We start from the raw sequence: 19006 nt of genomic DNA on the forward strand, positions 1-19006 counted from the left end.
GTTTAGAATATCATAAAATTACTTGCATGTGTTGGGTGTTTTCGTATGTTAGCTGAAAAAGACTGGCCTCGGGAGCTGGGGAGCAGGGCTGGGGTTCGGAGCCTGTCGCTGAGCTGGGGAGCAGGGCTGGGGTTCGGAGCCTGTCGCTGAGCTGGGGAGCAGGGCTGGGGTTCGGAGCCTGTCGCTGAGCTGGGGAGCAGGGCTGGGGTTCGGAGCCTGTCGCTGAGCTGGGGAGTAGGGCTGGGGTTCGGAGCCTGTCGCTGAGCTGGGGAGCAGGGCTGGGGTTCGGAGCCTGTCGCTGAGCTGGGGAGCAGGGCTGGGGTTCGGAGCCTGTCGCTGAGCTGGGGAGCAGGGCTGGGGTTTGGAGCCTGTCACTTGAGCTAGGGAGCAGGACTTGTCCCTGAGCTGGGGAGCAGGATCAGGGTGGAGAGCAGTGCTGGGGTTCAGAGCCTGTCCCTGAGCTGGGGATCTGTGGAGCAGGGCTGGGGTTCAGAGTCTGACCCTGAGCTGGGGAGCAGCGCTTGGGTTCTGTGGTTCGGATTTCAGGTTGATCTCCATCTCTCCCACTAGAGCTCTTCGGAAAGCACTGACCCAGGCGGAGATGCGGCGAGCAGCACGGAAGCCACACCTGCCCGTACGAGTGAAGGTGCCAGTGCCAGCAAGGCCCCTGCTGGTGCCATCTGTACCAGCCAGCACCACGGAGCCCATTGTCCTTGAGGACTGAGACAAGGCAATACCTGGACATGCCGGCCAAGGCAAGCTTTCCAAGCCAACGCTCTCCTCTGACTCTCGTTTTATAAATATATATTTTTTTCCCACATTTTTGGCACCCCCTCCTCCCCACCCCTTTTTTTTTTCCCCTCTTACAACTTTGTAGTTATTTTATTATTTCTAATATTTTGTTTTGTTGTGTTAAGGTGAAACACCCTTTAGCATTTTCGTTTTAAAGAAAAAAACAACAAAAAAAATGTCCATATTTTGAAAAGCACACTTTTGTAAATATTTAAAAGGATAAAACAAGTCTGGGTTGATGCATCAAGGATTTAATCTATTTTGTTTATATGAGAACCTCTAGCTGCTGTTCCTCAGCAGTTCAGTTGGAACAGGTGAAATGTTACAGGGTTTGAGTAGCTGTGTTTCCGCTACCCTGTTAAACTGCTCAGATTTGTGTTTGTTGAGCCCAATATTCAAAGTACCATTTCCACCTGCAGTAAGGTGCAGCACAGTTTGCAATTAGAAACCTGTGCTCAGCTGTGTATGATGTGGCAGACTGAGTTGAGCTGTAACTAAGGTTTTATACAAGTCCTGTCTCTCAGTTGCAGCCCCCTTACTTTTCTTGTTTTGAAGATCTTTTTACTTCTTACCCTCTAATTCAGGATGTGCAATTGAGTGCTGTAGATGGAAATGGATTTTCAGTAAGATCTTTAAACTCCTGCCCCGGCCGTGATGTTTGGAGCCAGGCTGTGCCCTCGCTCACCCTGCTCGTGAGATGGCTTGACTGGTTATTCTCTGCACTGAGATGGGAGTGGAGCCACTCTGCAGAGGGGAAGGGAGGACAGTCCTGGCAGTGGTACAGGCAGAGTGCCATGCAAGAGTTTCTGTGTTTGAGTGTGTGTGTGCTTCAGTAATCTCACCTGCCAAATACCGTTTGTATATAACTGAATTTTAAATGCTCTTTAAAATCTGGACATTGTGTGTTCTATTTTAGCCTCATACAAACTATCATAGCAGCCTACCTTAAAATCCATCACGATGCCCACTGCACTGCATTATTGCAGATCTCTTGTCCTCAAATTGACAATCAACCAGTGGAGTCCTGTTTCTTTTATTGCAGTGACTGCAGTTTGGAGCCCTAGACAGACATACAGGTCTGCACTATTGAAAGAGTTCAACAGGATTGGCGGAGAGCTAGTTAGTGGCCTGGTGTTTGTTAAAGACTGATGGTAAACCTGACCACAGGTTTCAAAGCCATTCCTGCATCAGCACCTCCTGCAACGGTTAATATGGTATTAAACAGTAACAGCTTTGTGGCTACTTACCCCAATCCAAACACAGTAGCACTCTTCTGCATGGCTTTATGGGCACTGTAATGATCATATGCATGCACTATTTGTAGGATTGAACAGGATCAACATAGTAAGTAGCGAAACCCACAGGTCACACCATCTGCCATGTAGAGGCAGTCCTATAGTGTGCTGTGGCATTCCTTCTGTTCTTATAGAAGTGCCACACGCTGTACTGACTGCCAGCAAGTGGAACGGCAGCTCCTTGTTTTACAGGCCTGACCCTGTGGTGTTCTCTTCCCATATTACCAATGTATTTCCCCCAGCGACCATACGTGCCACCCACACATCTGTCTCAAGCAACGCTTGGACTTGAAGTCTTATCAAAGAATTGCAGCAGAAAAGGGGCAATGTGTAACACTGAATGGGGGCAGGTGCTTGTAAATGGAAATTTGTCCCTTGTTAAAATACATAAGCTTTTACAGGACTTTTTTGCTGATTCAGAATGGAATTTCCTCTGTTCTATGTATTGCATTTAAATTGCTTTGTTTAGCTCTTAAAGTACATTTAGTTTTGTTACATCTAAAGAAGAGCTTAGCCATTTGTCAGGGAACTTGCTAAAGACATTCTTTAGAGCATTGAAATCTGGATATACAGAAGCATTTCATCTGTCCGTATGCCTGTCTGCATGTCAAACTTGCATTTTAACAAGGTGGCTGTACGTTGGGGTTGTGATACTGATGGCTGTTCTTGAACTTGCAGTCTTGGCACTGGGGAATGTATCCAGTATCCTACATTTCATATGATCAGTACATGTGCAGCTCTGCCGTGACCTACTCGCTTGTATCTCTAGACACACACACACACGCACTGTCGAAATACACAGCAGCAGTTTTCTGTGGCCTGATTCTTTTTAAGTTTATTGGTAAGGACATTCTTTTATAAAGTTGTTTAAGTATGAGAATATGGGGGTGTACAGAGGCAAAGGCGCACATTCTTTAATTATTTCTAACCTGGTTCTGTTTCAACCTTGTTAAAGATCACTGTAAAATAAATAGAAATGCTTCAACCCAGGGATACCCAGTCCTCTTTTAAACAGTAGGTTTTAAAGCGTTTTTATAAAGCAAAAGCTTATTCTTTCCTCAGAGGGTTTAATATTCTGTAAATGTGTTACATTGTGCTTTGTTTGTGGGTGGGGGAAAAGGGATGGGAGGGCAGTGGCATTTTGTACTTTGAAGAGAAAATGAAAAAAAAAAATCTTGGCTTTCTCAAGTGTGTTTGGTTGTGTTTTTTTTTTTTGTTTTTTTTTTTAATCTGATGTCTGTAACCTATTAATGTACCTTGGAAAAAACAATAAAGAATTTTTTCTTCATTTTGCTGGAGGGGATCTCCTGTTTTGTGTGCATTGGCTTCATTAATTAAATAATTTAGGGGACTGGATCTACTGTTTCTTGTTGCTTAAATGCCTCTAATGACGATACGTATCTCTATCAGTCCAAGATGAAAATGTTTTGTAAAGACGACTTGATCTTAAATATTGATGCCCATTAAGTGCATCTTTATGAAGAGGAGAAGGGTCTAGCAGATTCATTTTACCTAAAGGTTTTTGGTCAAAATGAAATATAACAAGGAAGGTGTTTCACCTTTTAATTAAACTACCACAGAGGCTGTATTTCCAAACATGAACTTTGTCTTTTGACACATTCCCCATTTGTAATGATTCCTGTGTAGGTCCACCTGTGCCATTTTGCATGTAATTTTGGGGGAATGCATTGTGGGTGCTGTAATAGTTAGTTAATTAACCATGAACAGGTATAAAGCGATGTGTTTGCAGTAATTATTGTTAAAGAAAATGGTAATCTTTTCAAATTCTTTCAAGAACAGGACTTGCACCAACTAGCAGTAATAGAACAGCTTGGCATCTCAGTCCCTTGAATTAAAAGGAAAGGCCAGGATTGAACTGCTAACCTCAGGGTTCAAAGACAAACTCCTTACCATTCAACTAGAGAGCCAGCTCTGCAGTGCAGCGGTCAGTACAGGCCTTACACTGATGTCCGTGTTATTAACTCATCACTGTGACAACTCGACACCCCCAGGATCCAGAGCAACTAAATCACGTGTTTCAAGCCAGCATACATGCTATAGCTATAAAAATGCAAAGAACGCAGATATTCAATTACCTGCTTCAACCACAGGGGTCTGGATTCTGTCCTATAGGGAGCCACTGCAATGACTGCTGACATCACGGTTCAAAGAACATAAGGTTTACAAACGAAAGGAGGCCATTCTTGCTTTTTTGGTTGTTAGTAGCTAATCGATCCCAGAATCTCATCAAGCAGCTTCTTGAAGGATCCCAGGGTGTCAGCTTCAACAACATTACTGAGGAGTTGGTTCCAGACCGTCACAATTCTCTAAAAAAAGTGCCTCCTATTTTCTGTTCTGAATGCCCCTTTATATAATCTCCATTGGTGACCCCTGGTCCTTGTTTATTTTTTCAGGTCAAAAAAGTACCCTGGACTTAGAAAGTTGAATGCTTTAATCAGATTGCCACATAGTCGTCTTTGTTCAAGATTAAATACATAGATTCAATTCTTTTAGCCTGTCTGCATATGACATGCCTTTTAAACCTGGAATAATTCTGGTCGCTCTTCTTTGCACTCTTTCTAGAGCAGCAATATCCTTTTTTGTAGCGAGGTGACCAGAACTGAACACAATATTCTAGGTCTTGCTAATGCATTGTAAATTTTGACATTACTTCCCTTGATTTAAATTCAACACTTTTCATTATATATCTGAGCATTTTTTTGGGCTTTTTTTTTATAGCTTCCTCACATTGTCTAGATGAAGACATTTCTGAGTCAACATAAACTCCTAGGTCTTTTTCATAGATTCCTTCTTCAATTTCAGTATCTCCCATATGATATTTATAATGCACATTTTTATTGCCTGTGTGCAGTACTTTAAACTTTTCTCTATTAAATGTCATTTGCCATGTGTCTGCCCAGTTCTGAATGCTGTCCAGATCATTTTGAATGACCTTTGCTGCTGCAACAGTGTTTGCCACTCCTATTTTTGTGTCGTCTGCAAATTCAACAAGTTTGCTTACTATACCAGAATCTAAATCATTAATGTAGATTAGGAATAGCAGAGGACCTAATACTGATACCTGTGGTACACCACTGGTTACCTCGCTCCATTTTGAGGTTTCTCCTCTAATCAGTACTTTCTGATTTCTACATGTTAACCACTCCCTAATCCATGTGCATACATTTCCTTGAATCTCTACTGCGTTCAGTTTGAGAATTAATCTTTTATGCAGGACTTTGTCAAAAGCTTTCTGGAAATCTAAATAAACCATGTCATATGCTTTGCTATTATCCATTTTCAATGTTGCATCCTCAAAAAAATCAAGCAGGTTAGTTAGACACGATCTCCCTTTCCTAAAACCATGCTGACTGTCTCCCAGGACACTGTTACCATATAGGTAATTTTCCATTTTGGAGCTTGTTCCAGTTTCCATAAGTTTACATATAATAGAAGTCAGGCTTATTGGTATGTAGTTACCTGGTTCGGTTTTGTCTCCCTTTTTGTGGATCGGTATTACGTTTGCTATTTTCCAGTCTGTCGGTACAACCCCTGTGTCGAGACTGTTGCATGATCTTGGTTAGCGATTTGTAAATAACTTCTTTCATTTCTTTGAGTACTATTGGGAGGATCTCATCCAGCCCAGGGGATTTGTTTATTTTAAGAGCTCCTAGTCCCTTTAACACTTCTGCTTCTGTTATGCTAAAGTTATTTAAAACTGGACAGGAACAGGTCGACATGTGGGGCATGTTGTCCGTATCCTCCTTTGTAAAAACTGAAAATTAATCATTTAATATATTTGCTATTTTTTTTTTCTCTTCGTCTATGATTTTGCCATTTGTGTCTCTTAGACATTTTACCTCCTCCTTGAATGTTCTCTTGCTGTTATAATATTGGGAAAACTTTTTGGCCCCCTTAGCAATGTTGATTTCTCTTGGCTTTCTAACTTCGTTTTTGACTTGTGTTTGCAGTTCCAAGTACTCTTTCTGTGTACTTTTGTTTTTGGTCCCTTTTAAACGCTCTGTAAAGTGCCTTTTCGCTGAATATTTTTTTTAATTGACCTAGTAAACCATTTTGGCCATTTTTGTTTTAGATTTAGATTTGTCTACTTTTGGGATGTAATTGTTTTGCACCTCTAGTACTACATTTTTTAAATAGCCATCCTTTTTCTGTGGATGTTTTCTCTATTTTGCTTGTGTCTACTTCTCTTAGTCTCGATGTTAAGTATTGTCTGCTGATGTCGGTATTATTAAGTCATCAGCAGGTGACCTGTGACAGTAAGTTCAAACTTGGCTTTGTTGCAATGTATTAACCAGCTCCGCTTTTACACATGGCCTCAGTTACAGTGTGTCTGAAGTTTAATCTAGAACAGACTCGATTTCCTAACACAGAAATGACTCCGATCCAGCAGACAGCAATACTCTAATTCAACATAATTTAATGGCCAAACACAATAAAAGTGCAAATGTAACATTTGGTAACAACTTGAGAACCAAAAAGAAAAACATACAAAACAACAAAATGCCCTTTCTCTTAATGTTTCAGGTTTTTTTTTTTTTACAAAAAAGAAATATATTATATAACAAATGCTGCAACATGATTTTTTTGTCTTTTTTGTTTAATACATTTATGATGTGTCTAACGGTACAGCATGAATCATCATTATTATTTTGAAAGTTGCGTTCATTCAACTCCAATGACAGGGCGAATTCTTCTAAATTACCCTGTGATGCTAAGCAGATGCAGAGCTTGATTTTTTTTAAAAATGAATGAATTCAGCTATTTCATTTAAACACATTTTCTTTTCCCTACATTGTAATTGTTATATAAACAGAATTCTCCATGAATGCTCAGAGTCCTTATTTTCTGAAATGAATTATTGCTAGGTAAATACTCAGTATACACAGTAATAATCAGAATTTGCACATTAGAAATATTTTAGTTAAAAAAAATCTTGAAAGGTGTTCTGTTGCAACAATGACCCTGTTCATAAAACACAATTTAAGATGCAACGCAAACCAATGCATACGTTAGGCCTGAAATAAACACCAACTATTCTGCTTTACAGAAGACTGTTTCTCTCCTTTAATAAGTAACAGTGTAGCATCTCTATATATATTTATATTTTATTGTCATATGATCAAATTGTTTTCCAGCTAATTCAAAATTATTTCTGTGAAGTTCTAGCTGGTATACAGCTATGGCCAAAAGTTTTGCCTCACCCTATGGAATTAACTAATTTTGAATGACCTATGCTTTGTAGTTTTCCCATATACTTGACAAAAGAAAAAACAGACAAATTGAAAAATGTGACATTTAGAAATCTAACATGAAATACTGCACTACTATCAGGGCTTCCGGTAGACTTTTGCGATATCATTTTGTAGTTTCTTTAATTACATGATGTTAAATAAAAGATCTACATTATGTTCACATATATAATATATATATATATATATATATATATATATATATATATATATATATATATATATACATATAATTTTTAATTGTCTCAATCATAAAATTCTAGGGGATCCTAAACTTATGACCAGAGCGGTATCTGTTGATGGCAGGTGTTAGTTTTTAGTGCTGATTGAAGGGCTGTGTGATACTTGGATTCTCTCAGTCGTTCCCTTTAACATGTTTCTCTTTCAGCAACGAAAACAGCTGAAGGTTTGTTATGAGTTGAGTAATGAAGACCATTTTAAAAGGTTGTATTCTACTTAATTAAAACATTTTAAAGGGAATTTCAGTACTAGGACAATCTGTGTATCGGCTCACCCCGAATTGGAATATTCATTAAAGTTTTGTTGTAAAATTCGAACATGAACCCTTATGTTCGTTCCAGCACCAGTATGAACACTCATGCAGTATCCTCTTTGATCTGATTATCCCAGCTTCTCCGTTCACCTTGTCATATGCTCCTATTGTAGACAGTGTAGCAGTTGATTGGGGGTGTGTTGTGTTGGGTTGGGAGGGAGGGGTGTGTTTTGTGTTGTGTTGGGAGGGGGTGTGGTGTGTTGTGTTTTGAGTGTCAGGGGTGTGCGGTGTTGTGTTTTGAGTGTCGGGGGTGTGTGTTGTGTTGAGTTGTGTTTTGTTGTGTTTTGAGTCTCGGGGGTGTGTTGTGTTGGGAGGGGGTGTGGTGTTGGGGTGGGGGGTTGTATTTTGAGTGTTGGGGTGTGTTGTGTTGGGAGAGGGGATATGTTGTGGTATTTTGTGTTGTGTTGGGAGGGGGGTGTGTGGTGTTGGGAGGAGGAGGAGGAGGAGGAGGAGGGGAGGGGAGGGATGACCTATTGTGTCCGTGAGCGCATGCAGATGTTGGGTCTCCGAGCCGGGATGAAGCCGGGTTTGCAGAAGCACTTGTAGGAGCCGCTTGTATTGATGCAGTGAGAGTTCTTACACAATGAGCCACGTTTATTCAGCTCGGCACATTCGTCAATGTCTGTGAAGACAGGGAAATAAAAAGGTGTCAGGTTGCACGTGCTGTTGTATTGTTCTTGGTTTGGTGTAGTGGCTGCTGTGTTTGATTTCATTTCTCTTAGCAGTACAGCCTCAGCTTGCATTCTCTGCAGCTGCTACTTCCACTCCCCCAGTGCGCATATTCAATCTCAGCACAACAACATTTTTCCCGGCTGGGCAGACAGCAGCTATGTGAGGAACGGCTGGAATTCCTTTCGGTTTGATGAGAGCTCACGCTGGTGTTAATCAGCGCATGGGAAATATCAACTGGATGAGCCCAGTGAAAAAATTGCTCATCAGATGTGTGTGTGTGTGCATATATACAGTTGTAGTAAAACGTTTACATACATTATATAGATAGATAGATATCAATTTTGCATTGTATATAATTTTGCATTGTATGCAGTGATTGCTTGCAGAGCTGGTGCTTACCCACACAGCGGGTCCTGCTGTGGTGAAGCCGGAAGCCTGTGTTGCACTCACAGGCCGTCCCCAGATAGGAGCGCACACAGCGGCCATTCGGACAGGCACACTCATCAGAATCCTCCTCCGAACTGTCTCCTTCTGAGAGAGAGAGGGGGAGAGAGTGAGGAACTGAACCTCCAAACTGTCTCCTTATGAGAGAGAGAGAGTGAGGAACTGAACCTCCAAACTGTCTCCTTATGAGAGAGAGAGAGTGAGGAACTGAACCTCTGAACTGTCTCCTTATGAGAGAGAGAGCGTGAGGAACTGAACCTCTGAACTGTCTCCTGAGAGTGAGGAACTGAACCTCTGAACTGTCTCCTTCTGAGAGAGAGAGGGGGAGAGAGTGAGGAACTGAACCTCCAAACTGTCTCCTTATGGGAGAGAGAGAGTGAGGAACTGAACCTCTGAACTGTCTCCTTATGGAGAGAGAGAGAGTGAGGAACTGAACCTCTGACCTGTCTCCTGAGAGTGAGGAACTGAACCTCTGAACTGTCTCATTATTATTATTAATATTATTATTATTTATTTCTTAGAAGTTGTCCATATCCAGGGCGACTTACAGAGAGAGAGAGAGAGAGAGACAGCAATATTAAACTAACCCCTAAACTCACTGCAGTCAGATAGTTAAATACTCCAGGTCAGACAAACTCACCATTTTTGTAGTCTGCTAAAGAGAAGGACTCTCTTTCTCCGTAAGAGTCTGTATCCATGGCGCACAAGCGACTGAAAATATCTAAACAAGGACAGGAAAGAAATTCAGCGACACATTACAAAAGGAAGCTGCAGAAGCAAACTGATTTGATAGGAAACAGATAAAAGAAAGAAGATACAATCTTGGTTTTAGTGTTTAATACAGGGTCTGTATTAAACAGTCTCGTTGTTATTGATTGGTACTCAATAACAGAGAAGCACAAACAAGCTTTGATTTGGGTTGTCTAACAATACACGTTTTTTTTCTAAGGAGGTTTTATTCCAATTTTATTCTAAACCAACAACTTAAAACATGAAAGGGAATTCCTTGTTAAATCCGAGCATGTGTGCATCCTGGTATGTGTCTCGCTCACATGGCCGCGAGGGTCCGTGTTACCTGAGTGCCGTGGGGGGCAGGTTCGGCACTCCGGGCCCCAGCCACGGCCGATGTGACAGCAGCAGTCCGAGTAGGTGACCGGGGGTCCATTGTGAGGCGCGCTGCACATGTGATCCAGCCCCACGTATTGGAAGCAGACGTCCTTGTGTGCAGCTGTGCGATCTGCAAGAGAAACACACACACACACAGAATTCAGCCTGGGCAGCAAGGAGCTCAGCTCAACAACTCTGTACTGCAGCTGAGCCAAACTAGCTTGTAGTGTTGAAAGATCTAGCATCGGATAGCCATGTTCGATACTGCCCAGTGCTACAACTGTGGCCAAAAGTTCCCCCCTGTAGAATGAACTCCTTTTGCTTCATAAAGTTGAATGAAACCTGCTGAGTAATGTTACGTTAACATATTGAATTACACACCTCTGTATATACTTTCCTGAAAAACTGACAAAAATGTGACATGAAATACTGTACTACTATTATGGCTTCCGGTAGACTTTTTTTTTTTTTTTTGCAATATCCTTTTGTAGGTTCTTTGATTACATGATGTTAAATAAAAGATCAAAATTATGTGCATTTTTTTTTTAAAATAATGTCTCAATCCTAAAATTCTAGGTGGTGCAAAACTTTTGGCTTGCATGCGAGGAACAAAAAACACTACAATAATAATAATAATAATATTCTCCTTAACAATAACAATAACAATAACCTTAAAATTACTATATATATATATATATATATATATATATATATATATATATATATAAAAGCATGACTATATCAAAGTGCTATTAAAATAAAACTTTTAACATTATTCTACAATAGTGATACATCAGTGGTTGTATTTCTTGTCTAGCGGGATGCATTCTTGCTGAGCTCTACACATGACTCTGGTCTGGACACAACACACATTTTCTTCAGGGGACCTCTACTGGTTTAGTAAAGAAGTTATAGAATGATTTTAATGTTCAAACAGCATGTAAGAGACTAAACCTTACATCCCAGAAAAGGTGCAGCATGCTCAAGACAAAGATAAGCACCCAATAATAAACTTTTACACTTTAAGTTTGTCATTTCACTTTTCTTTTGATATTTCTACAATGAAAAGGAGGAGAGTTTGAGAACAGTGTGTGTGTGGGTCTGTGGAGTGTCTAAGTGTCCCAGAACCCCTGGCTGTGTTTATAGGAAATGCATTCAGAGCTCTGCTGTGCCCAGTGTTGTTGTCTGTATCACAGTGTTATAGTTTTATTTTTTAAAATATTTAATATCATAGATAATAAATCAACTGGGCAATACATTTACTCAGGAGTGTTCACCAGGAAAGAAATCTAACAATTGCAGTGTAACCATATACCATTATGAGGGCAGCAGTGTGGAGTAGTGGTTAGGGTTCTGGACTCTTGACCGGAGGGTTGTGGGTTCAATCCCCAGTGGGGGACACTGCTGTTGTACCCTTGAGCAAGGTACTTTACCTAGATTGCTCCAGTAAAAACCCAACTGTATAAATGGGTGATTGTATGTAAAAATAATGTGATATCTTGTAACAATTGTAAGTCGCCCTGGATAAGGGCATCTGCTAAGAAATAAATAATAATAATAGTAATATTATGTCTCAGTCCTAAAATTCTAGGTGATGCAAAACTTTTGGCCATAGCGGTACACTGGATACTGCCATCTCCATTCTGAAATGAGTATCAACTACTAAGAAATAAAGTGTGTGTTCATGTATGAATATAGAAGCCAATGACAGGACTTTCTCATCTCCTGTAACTAAACCTGCTCTCCACTCTCGAACCCAGATCATAACCCGCCAGATTAGACTGCTTAAAGTAAATGTAGCTAACAAAATAATTACACACATTTTAGTAATTTCACTCTTCCATTGGCTACATGCGTCTCAAACGTGCAGTTTGAAAGAAACACCTGTTACAGCACATCATTTTAAAATACGACTTCTGGTACTGCAGTACTTTAGCTTGAAGGAAACTTCAGTTCTCTGTTTGCACTTACACTCCTGGGTGATTTTCATCTCAGCAGTGCCTTTTGGGTCAAAGCATGTTACTGGCTGAGAGCAACTGAAGGGGTGGGGCCAATTTCACGCTCCAGGTGACCTGACCCAGGAAGTACAAGCAATCTAAAAGCATGGTTTGCAACCAGTTTTATTTAACCCAGTGTAGTACCAGATATCATGTCATGAATTGAAAATACAAAATGTGTTTCTTTCAAAACTGCACATCTGAGACCTATATCGTGAATAAATGTGCATGGCGGAGAACATGAAACTACTTTGTCAGCGACAATTGCTTTAAGTGTGGCGCGATTCATACAGAAGGCTGAGGACCCCTGCTTTGAAGAGCTGGTTTGCAGCTCTGAGTTGGGTACCCACCATCAAAGACGCACTGCTTGAGCGCGGCGCTGAAAGTGAGTGGCAGCTCGCAGATACAGTGGAAGGAGCCCAGGGTATTGACACACAAGCCCTTCTTACAGTACGATGGGTCCTGACACTCATCCACATCTGCAAGGAGAAGGACAGCCGTCACCTCCCTTACCTCTCGTTAGCACATGCACCTCTAACCTGACCAAGGCAACATGACCTTCTAAAGGAGCGCATCTCAGTTGTCTTACCTTTTCTTGGCGCTAGCAACATTATGACTGTGCCCCATCGCTTGTGCTGAAGAGCTATATACAATAAGAGCCTCCTCTTCTCTTTCTCTGCTCCACCAGCACAAAGCGAGGCTGTTCAGAGAGTATAAGAGCCTCCCTTTCTCCTTCTCTCCCTTTGCTCCATCAGCACAGAGCAGAGGGAGGCCGTTCAGAGAGTATAAGAGCCTCCCTTTCTCTGCTTCACCAGCACAGAGCAGAGGGAGGCTGTTCAGAGAGTAGAAGAGTGGTCCCTACAGCACTCACCTCCTTGCTCCTCTGGGGGGGTGCAGGTGTTGCGGTCGGGGGCGAGAGCCCAGGGCAGGGGGCAGATGCAATAGTAGGAGCCGGGTGTGTTCACACAGCGCCCATTTTTACAGTTTGCTGGGTCCTGACACTCATCCACATCTGAAATGAAGAGAGATGCAAGTTTGAAACTTTACAAAACTCTACAACAGAGGCAGGCAACCTGGGCACTTCCAATCCATTCCATTGCAGGACTTTGTTCCAGCCAGATTAATTGACCTCCTGAAGGATCTGGTTGGAACAAAGTCCTGCAATGGATTGGATTGGAAGGTCAATTCAATAATGAAGGGGACAAAGTCCTGGAACAAGAACAAAGAATAAGATGCCAATCCATTACACCGCCCTGCCCTGTACCCTGCGGTAGAAGAACGCCCCGCACGTACCCACTGTTGCTGGAGGGACGCACTTCTTATTGGATGTGTCGGCAGTCCAGGGGGGGGTGCAGCTGCAGTAGAAGGACCCGCGGGTGTTCACACAGCGCCCGTTCTGACAGTTCGATTCATCGTGACACTCGTCAACATCTGAGAACACGACACAGAACACGCGTTTGTACACCAGCAATGAAGAACAGGGTTAAACAAGGGCACCATCTACGACTACATCTTTGTTGATACCTTAGATCTGCTACATGGCTCAGTCATTGTCATTACTAATATAAGACAGATGCACATCTGTATATAAAGTGCTCAATTATTTTACCCCTGTTCTCCTCCAATTCCGCTCCCTCACCGCAGCAGCTCTCCACAACAGCTCAGGAGAACTGAAGGTCAGCGATGTCCTCCGATCCCCAAGCCAACCGCCTTTTTACACCCCGGAGCTCCACAGCAGGTGCGAGCTACCGCCCCCTGGAGGACACGCCCTGCAGGTGTCTGAGCTCACCGGGCACTTGGCCAGTAGGTGCCGCTGTAGAGCAGTGAGGTGACCCAGTCCCTGCTGGTTTTGCCTCCCTAACCAAGCGCCAGAATCAATGCTCCCTGTGGAATCCCCAGCGAAGAACTTCACAGTCAGGAACCTGTGCTCCCCTGACTGTATGACTCCCCCTGCACTCCACGCGGCCGTGCCTTTACCAGGGGAGACCCCCTGGGACCCCCAGCTTCAGAACCCCAGCCCTAGCCCCAATGAAAGCAGGCGAGGCAGCGTCAGTACCTATGCACTCCAGGAGATTGCCATCATAGTAGAATCCTTGTTGGCAGTAACACTCGTAGTCTGGCTGTGTGTTGACACAACGGCCCTCTTTACAGATCTCATTTCCAAACAAAGCACACTCATCGATATCTGATCACAAAGAGAGAAAGAAATCAAATCACAGACAACACCATCTGATCTGATTTCCTATACACCATTCGCTTACACCTCCATATAATCCCCCGATCCTATACTCCCCGTAACGCAATCTAAATGATGTTAGAGCTGGTTTAATTACAACTGGATGAGGTTTTTGTAGATATGGAAGTGTGTCATACAGACAGAGAGACACCTCAATACATCCCCACAGTCTCATATTCCCAGTACCTTATGCTAAGTGTACCGTATGCCAATGTTAATACCAATTTTCATTACAATTGGAGGTGTGGTTTTCCAGATGTGTGGAAAAATGTGTGGTGTAAGTGACCTCCTGAACTCCATTCCTGCGGCTGTGGGGGATAGTGAAGCACGTCTGGGGATGGATACCTATGTGAACAGGCATTCCGTATTCCAGAAGGTTCTCCGCGTGGTAGAACCCCTTTCCAGCGGGGCAGAGAGAGTAGAATTCAGCTGGAGGAAGAAACACACAGAAACATCAGAAACGAGAGGAGGCCGTTCAGAGCATTAGTTCTGGTCCTGCTCTTAGTAGCTAGTTGATCTAAACGTTTTGTCAAGCTGGGTCTTTAAGGATCACAATGATTAGGTAACCCATTCCATACTCTCTGTGACTGCCGGGCTATACAGCTAACCCTGCTCACTGTGACTGCTGGGCTATACAGCTAACCCTGCTCACTGTGACTGGACTATACAGCTAACCCTGCTCACTGTGACTGGACTATACAGCTAACCCTGCTCACTGTGACTGGACTATACAGCTAGCCATGCTCACTGTGACTGCTGGGCTATACAGCTAACCCTGCTCACTGTGACTGCTGGGCTATACAGCTAACCCTGCTCACTGTGACTGGACTATACAGCTAACCCTGCTCACTGTGACTGGACTATACAGCTAACCCTGCTCACTGTGACTGGACTATACAGCTAGCCATGCTCACTGTGACTGCTGGGCTATACAGCTAACCCTGCTCACTGTGACTGCTGGACTATACAGTTAACCCTGCTCACTGTGACTGCTGGGCTATACAGCTAACCCTGCTCACTGTGACTGGACTATACAGCTAACCCTGCTCACTGTGACTGCTGGACTATACAGCTAACCCTGCTCACTGTGACTGCTGGACTATACAGTTAACCCTGCTCACTGTGACTGCTGTGCTATACAGTTAACCCTGCTCACTGTGACTGCTGGGCTATACAGCTAACCCTGCTCACTGTGACTGGACTATACAGCTAACCCTGCTCACTGTGACTGGACTATACAGCTAACCCTGCTCACTGTGACTGCTGGGCTATACAGCTAACCCTGCTCACTGTGACTGCTGTGCTATACAGCTAGCCATGCTCACTGTGACTGCTGGACTATACAGCTAACCCTGCTCACTGTGACTGCTGGACTATACAGCTAACCCTGCTCACTGTGACTGCTGGGCTATACAGCTAACCCTGCTCACTGTGACTGCTGGACTATACAGCTAACCCTGCTCACTGTGACTGCTGGGCTATACAGCTAACCCTGCTCACTGTGACTGGACTATACAGCTAACCCTGCTCACTGTGACTGCTGGGCTATACAGCTAACCCTGCTCACTGTGACTGCTGGACTATACAGTTAACCCTGCTCACTGTGACTGCTGGACTATACAGCTAACCCTGCTCACTGTGACTGCTGTGCTATACAGCTAACCCTGCTCACTGTGACTGCTGGACTATACAGCTAACCTTGCTCACTGTGACTGCTGGGCTATACAGCTAACCCTGCTCACTGTGACTGGACTATACAGCTAACCCTGCTCACTGTGACTGCTGGACTATACAGCTAACCCTGCTCACTGTGACTGCTGGACTATACAGCTAACCCTGCTCACTGTGACTGGACTATACAGCTAACCCTGCTCACTGTGACTGCTGGACTATACAGCTAACCCTGCTCACTGTGACTGCTGGGCTATACAGCTAACCCTGCTCACTGTGACTGCTGGGCTATACAGCTAACCCTGCTCACTGTGACTGCTGGGCTATACAGCTAACCCTGCTCACTGTGACTGCTGGACTATACAGCTAACCCTGCTCACTGTGACTGCTGGGCTATACAGCTAACCCTGCTCACTGTGACTGGACTATACAGCTAACCCTGCTCACTGTGACTGCTGGACTATACAGCTAACCCTGCTCACTGTGACTGCTGGACTATACAGCTAACCCTGCTCACTGTGACTGCTATGGCTTCAGGTAGACTTTTGCGAAATCGTTTTGTAGTTTCTTTGATTACATGATGTTAACTAAAACATAGCGGATTGTCAGCTATGATTGAGCTGAAGGTCGTGGCTCAATGGGAGCTCTGGGGCAGTGCTGGCCTCTCACCTGAGTTGTGCACTGGGCAGGGGTAGATCTCGCAGTGGTCCCCCCAGCCGGAGCCTATGGACGAGCAGCAGCACTCCTGCTTGGTGATGTTGGTGGCCAGGACACTGTCACAGAACACGGTGTCATCGAGGTTCAGATAGCACTCCTTCTTATCATCAGAGTCCACCTCGATCTCTGCAGGACAGCAACCCCATTGAAAACACTGCCGCGCACTTCCTTCCCCATGCTCAAAGTGCATGGGGCTAACAACACAATCCCACCAAATCTTACCTAACATGTATTGATATCATTTTGTTGCTCTCAGATTTTTCCTATATGAAAAAGACGTACATTATGGTAAAGGTGACTCTTTTAATTAACACAGAATAACTTTTTCTTAAAAGGAATTACACAGAAAATACATTTCTAGTAGCTGCATAGCAGCCCTTGGTTGACGGGTTAGAGGCTGTTGTACTCGGATTCCAGTCACTGTTCCCTGCTCGAGGTAGCGCCCCCTACCTTCACAGCTGTGCTTGTCCTCAGAGTTGAGGTAGCCCTCATTGCAGACGCAGAGATAGTCTCCGTCCACATTCACACACGCTCCATTGGGCTGGCACAGGCTGTGATCCTGGGCACACTCATCAATGTCTGCAGAAGAGAAAACTATAGTAACTTCAATTTGAAACCCCTCTCCTCCATCTCTCTACCCTTTTCTCACTTCTTATCCCTCCCCTCCCTCTCTCCTCTCTTCCTTCCCCCTCTACTCTCCCTCTATTAACACGTTTTATTAACAAATCTCTCAACTCAAAGATCTCCCCAAACCCTTCTTGTATGTTTTACCCCATATAACTGAAAGCTGATATCTGCTTACCCTGGCACCTGCGTCCATTGAGGAGCTGGAACCCTTTCTGACACTTGCATGAGTAGGAGCCCATCTTGTTGATGCAGTGCCCTCCCACACAGTTAGAGGGCACTGCACACTCATCAGTGTCTGTAGAGAGAGAGAGAGACATGGAGGCTGGGGATTAAGGGCAGAAACTTGCACAGGGATCGCACCATCCCACCAGTCTAATTGGACAATGATTAATCTGACTTACAGTGAATGATTAAAATTGCATTTCGAATCAATAAAAGAAAAAGAAAACTCTGGTTAATTTAAAATGATACAATTTGCAACTTGAATGAAGAAGGGCTTCACCATGCTTTCACAGTATTTTATTACATGCTTTTACTGTGGGAAGCTGTTATAGGAGTGCTCCACCAGCCGTGGTATCAGGGGCATACCTTCACAGTGGCTGCCCTCCTGTGTCAGCTGGAATCCTGGGTAACACTGGCACTGAAAGGATCCCTCCGTATTCACACAGTGCCCGTTGGCACACAGGCGATCATCCTCACACTCATTGATATCTGCCAGGTGACAAGAAAAGCACTGACAATACTTCCAATGCAATACACCACAGAACCATTTCTCTAGAGATTTGCATGAAGCCGTCACACAGTAAGTGTCTTTAGGCACCAGCAGTTGATGGACTTTTTTAAACGTTTCTTTATGTATTACAACATACACTACAATTGAGTGATTAAGCTGTTTTTAATAAGCTTTACCATACCTCTCTATGCTTTACAATGCTTCCCTATGCTTTACCATACCTCTCTATGCTTTACAATGCTTCCCTGTGCTTTACCATACCCCACTGTGCTTTACAATGCTTCCCTATGCTTTACCAGACCTCTCTGTGCTTTACAATGCTTCCCTGTGCTTTACCATACCCCACTGTGCTTTACAATGCTTCCCTATGCTTTACCAGACCTCTCTGTGCTTTACAATGCTTCCCTGTGCTTTACCATACCCCACTGTGCTTTACAATGCTTCCCTATGCTTTACTATACTCCTCTGTGCTTTACAATGCTTCCCTATGCTTTACCATACATCTGTTCTTTACAATGCTTTCCTATGCTTTACCATACATCTCTGTGCTTTACAATGCCTCGCTATGCTTTACCATACCTCTCTATGCTTTACAATGCTTCCCTATGCTTTACCACACATCTCTGTGCTTTACAATGCTTGTCTGTCTGCCTGTCTGTCTGTCTGCCTCAGTTAGGATTGCAGGCTGGCAGAACTCCATCTCTCACACTGAAGTGACCTGATGAGCATCCAATGTGAAGGACGCTAGACAGAGAGAGGCGGGCTTTAAATCTGTAGGCTGTGATTATATTATACTGTCAGGGGAATATTGGAAGTGGTGAATTCATTCATAAATAGCAACTATACAACAACGAGATACATACAGGTTTGACTTGTGTGTCATGTGTCCGGC

General features: G+C 43.5%; 2 protein-coding genes across 8 annotated transcripts in view; one reads left to right on the plus strand and one right to left on the minus strand.

Moving 5' to 3' along the window:
- The window catches only part of LOC117398666 (metastasis-associated protein MTA2), a 44492-nt gene extending 41117 nt beyond the window's left edge, over positions 1–3375 (plus strand). For 2 of the 4 annotated variants that reach the window (XM_059012063.1, XM_059012065.1), the window contains 2 exons: positions 571–755; positions 1377–3375. In XM_059012063.1, coding sequence (XP_058868046.1) covers positions 571–724 — 154 coding nt within the window. In that variant the 3' untranslated portion in view covers positions 725–755; positions 1377–3375. Of the gene's footprint in view, positions 1–570 lie in introns of all 4 variants that reach the window. The other 2 variants (XM_059012062.1, XM_059012064.1) reach the window with 1 other exon arrangement.
- Positions 3376–7586: 4211 nt separating this feature from the next.
- Positions 7587–19006, minus strand: part of LOC117967871 (latent-transforming growth factor beta-binding protein 3-like) — a 59810-nt gene continuing 48390 nt past the window's right edge. The window contains exons 17-29 of one of the 4 annotated variants that reach the window (XM_059012067.1): positions 17970–18092; positions 17557–17676; positions 17205–17333; positions 16707–16880; positions 14712–14795; positions 14187–14315; positions 13424–13561; positions 13002–13142; positions 12481–12609; positions 10102–10263; positions 9667–9747; positions 8982–9110; positions 7587–8532 (exon numbers count right to left, since the gene is read on the minus strand). In XM_059012067.1, coding sequence (XP_058868050.1) covers positions 8381–8532; positions 8982–9110; positions 9667–9747; positions 10102–10263; positions 12481–12609; positions 13002–13142; positions 13424–13561; positions 14187–14315; positions 14712–14795; positions 16707–16880; positions 17205–17333; positions 17557–17676; positions 17970–18092 — 1691 coding nt within the window. In that variant the 3' untranslated portion in view covers positions 7587–8380. Of the gene's footprint in view, positions 8533–8981; positions 9114–9666; positions 9748–10101; positions 10264–12480; positions 12610–13001; positions 13143–13423; positions 13562–14186; positions 14316–14711; positions 14796–16706; positions 16881–17204; positions 17334–17556; positions 17677–17969; positions 18093–19006 lie in introns of all 4 variants that reach the window. The other 3 variants (XM_059012066.1, XM_059012068.1, XM_059012069.1) reach the window with 3 other exon arrangements.

Source organism: Acipenser ruthenus, chromosome 43, assembly GCF_902713425.1.
Source record: "Acipenser ruthenus chromosome 43, fAciRut3.2 maternal haplotype, whole genome shotgun sequence".
NCBI lineage: Eukaryota > Metazoa > Chordata > Actinopteri > Acipenseriformes > Acipenseridae > Acipenser > Acipenser ruthenus.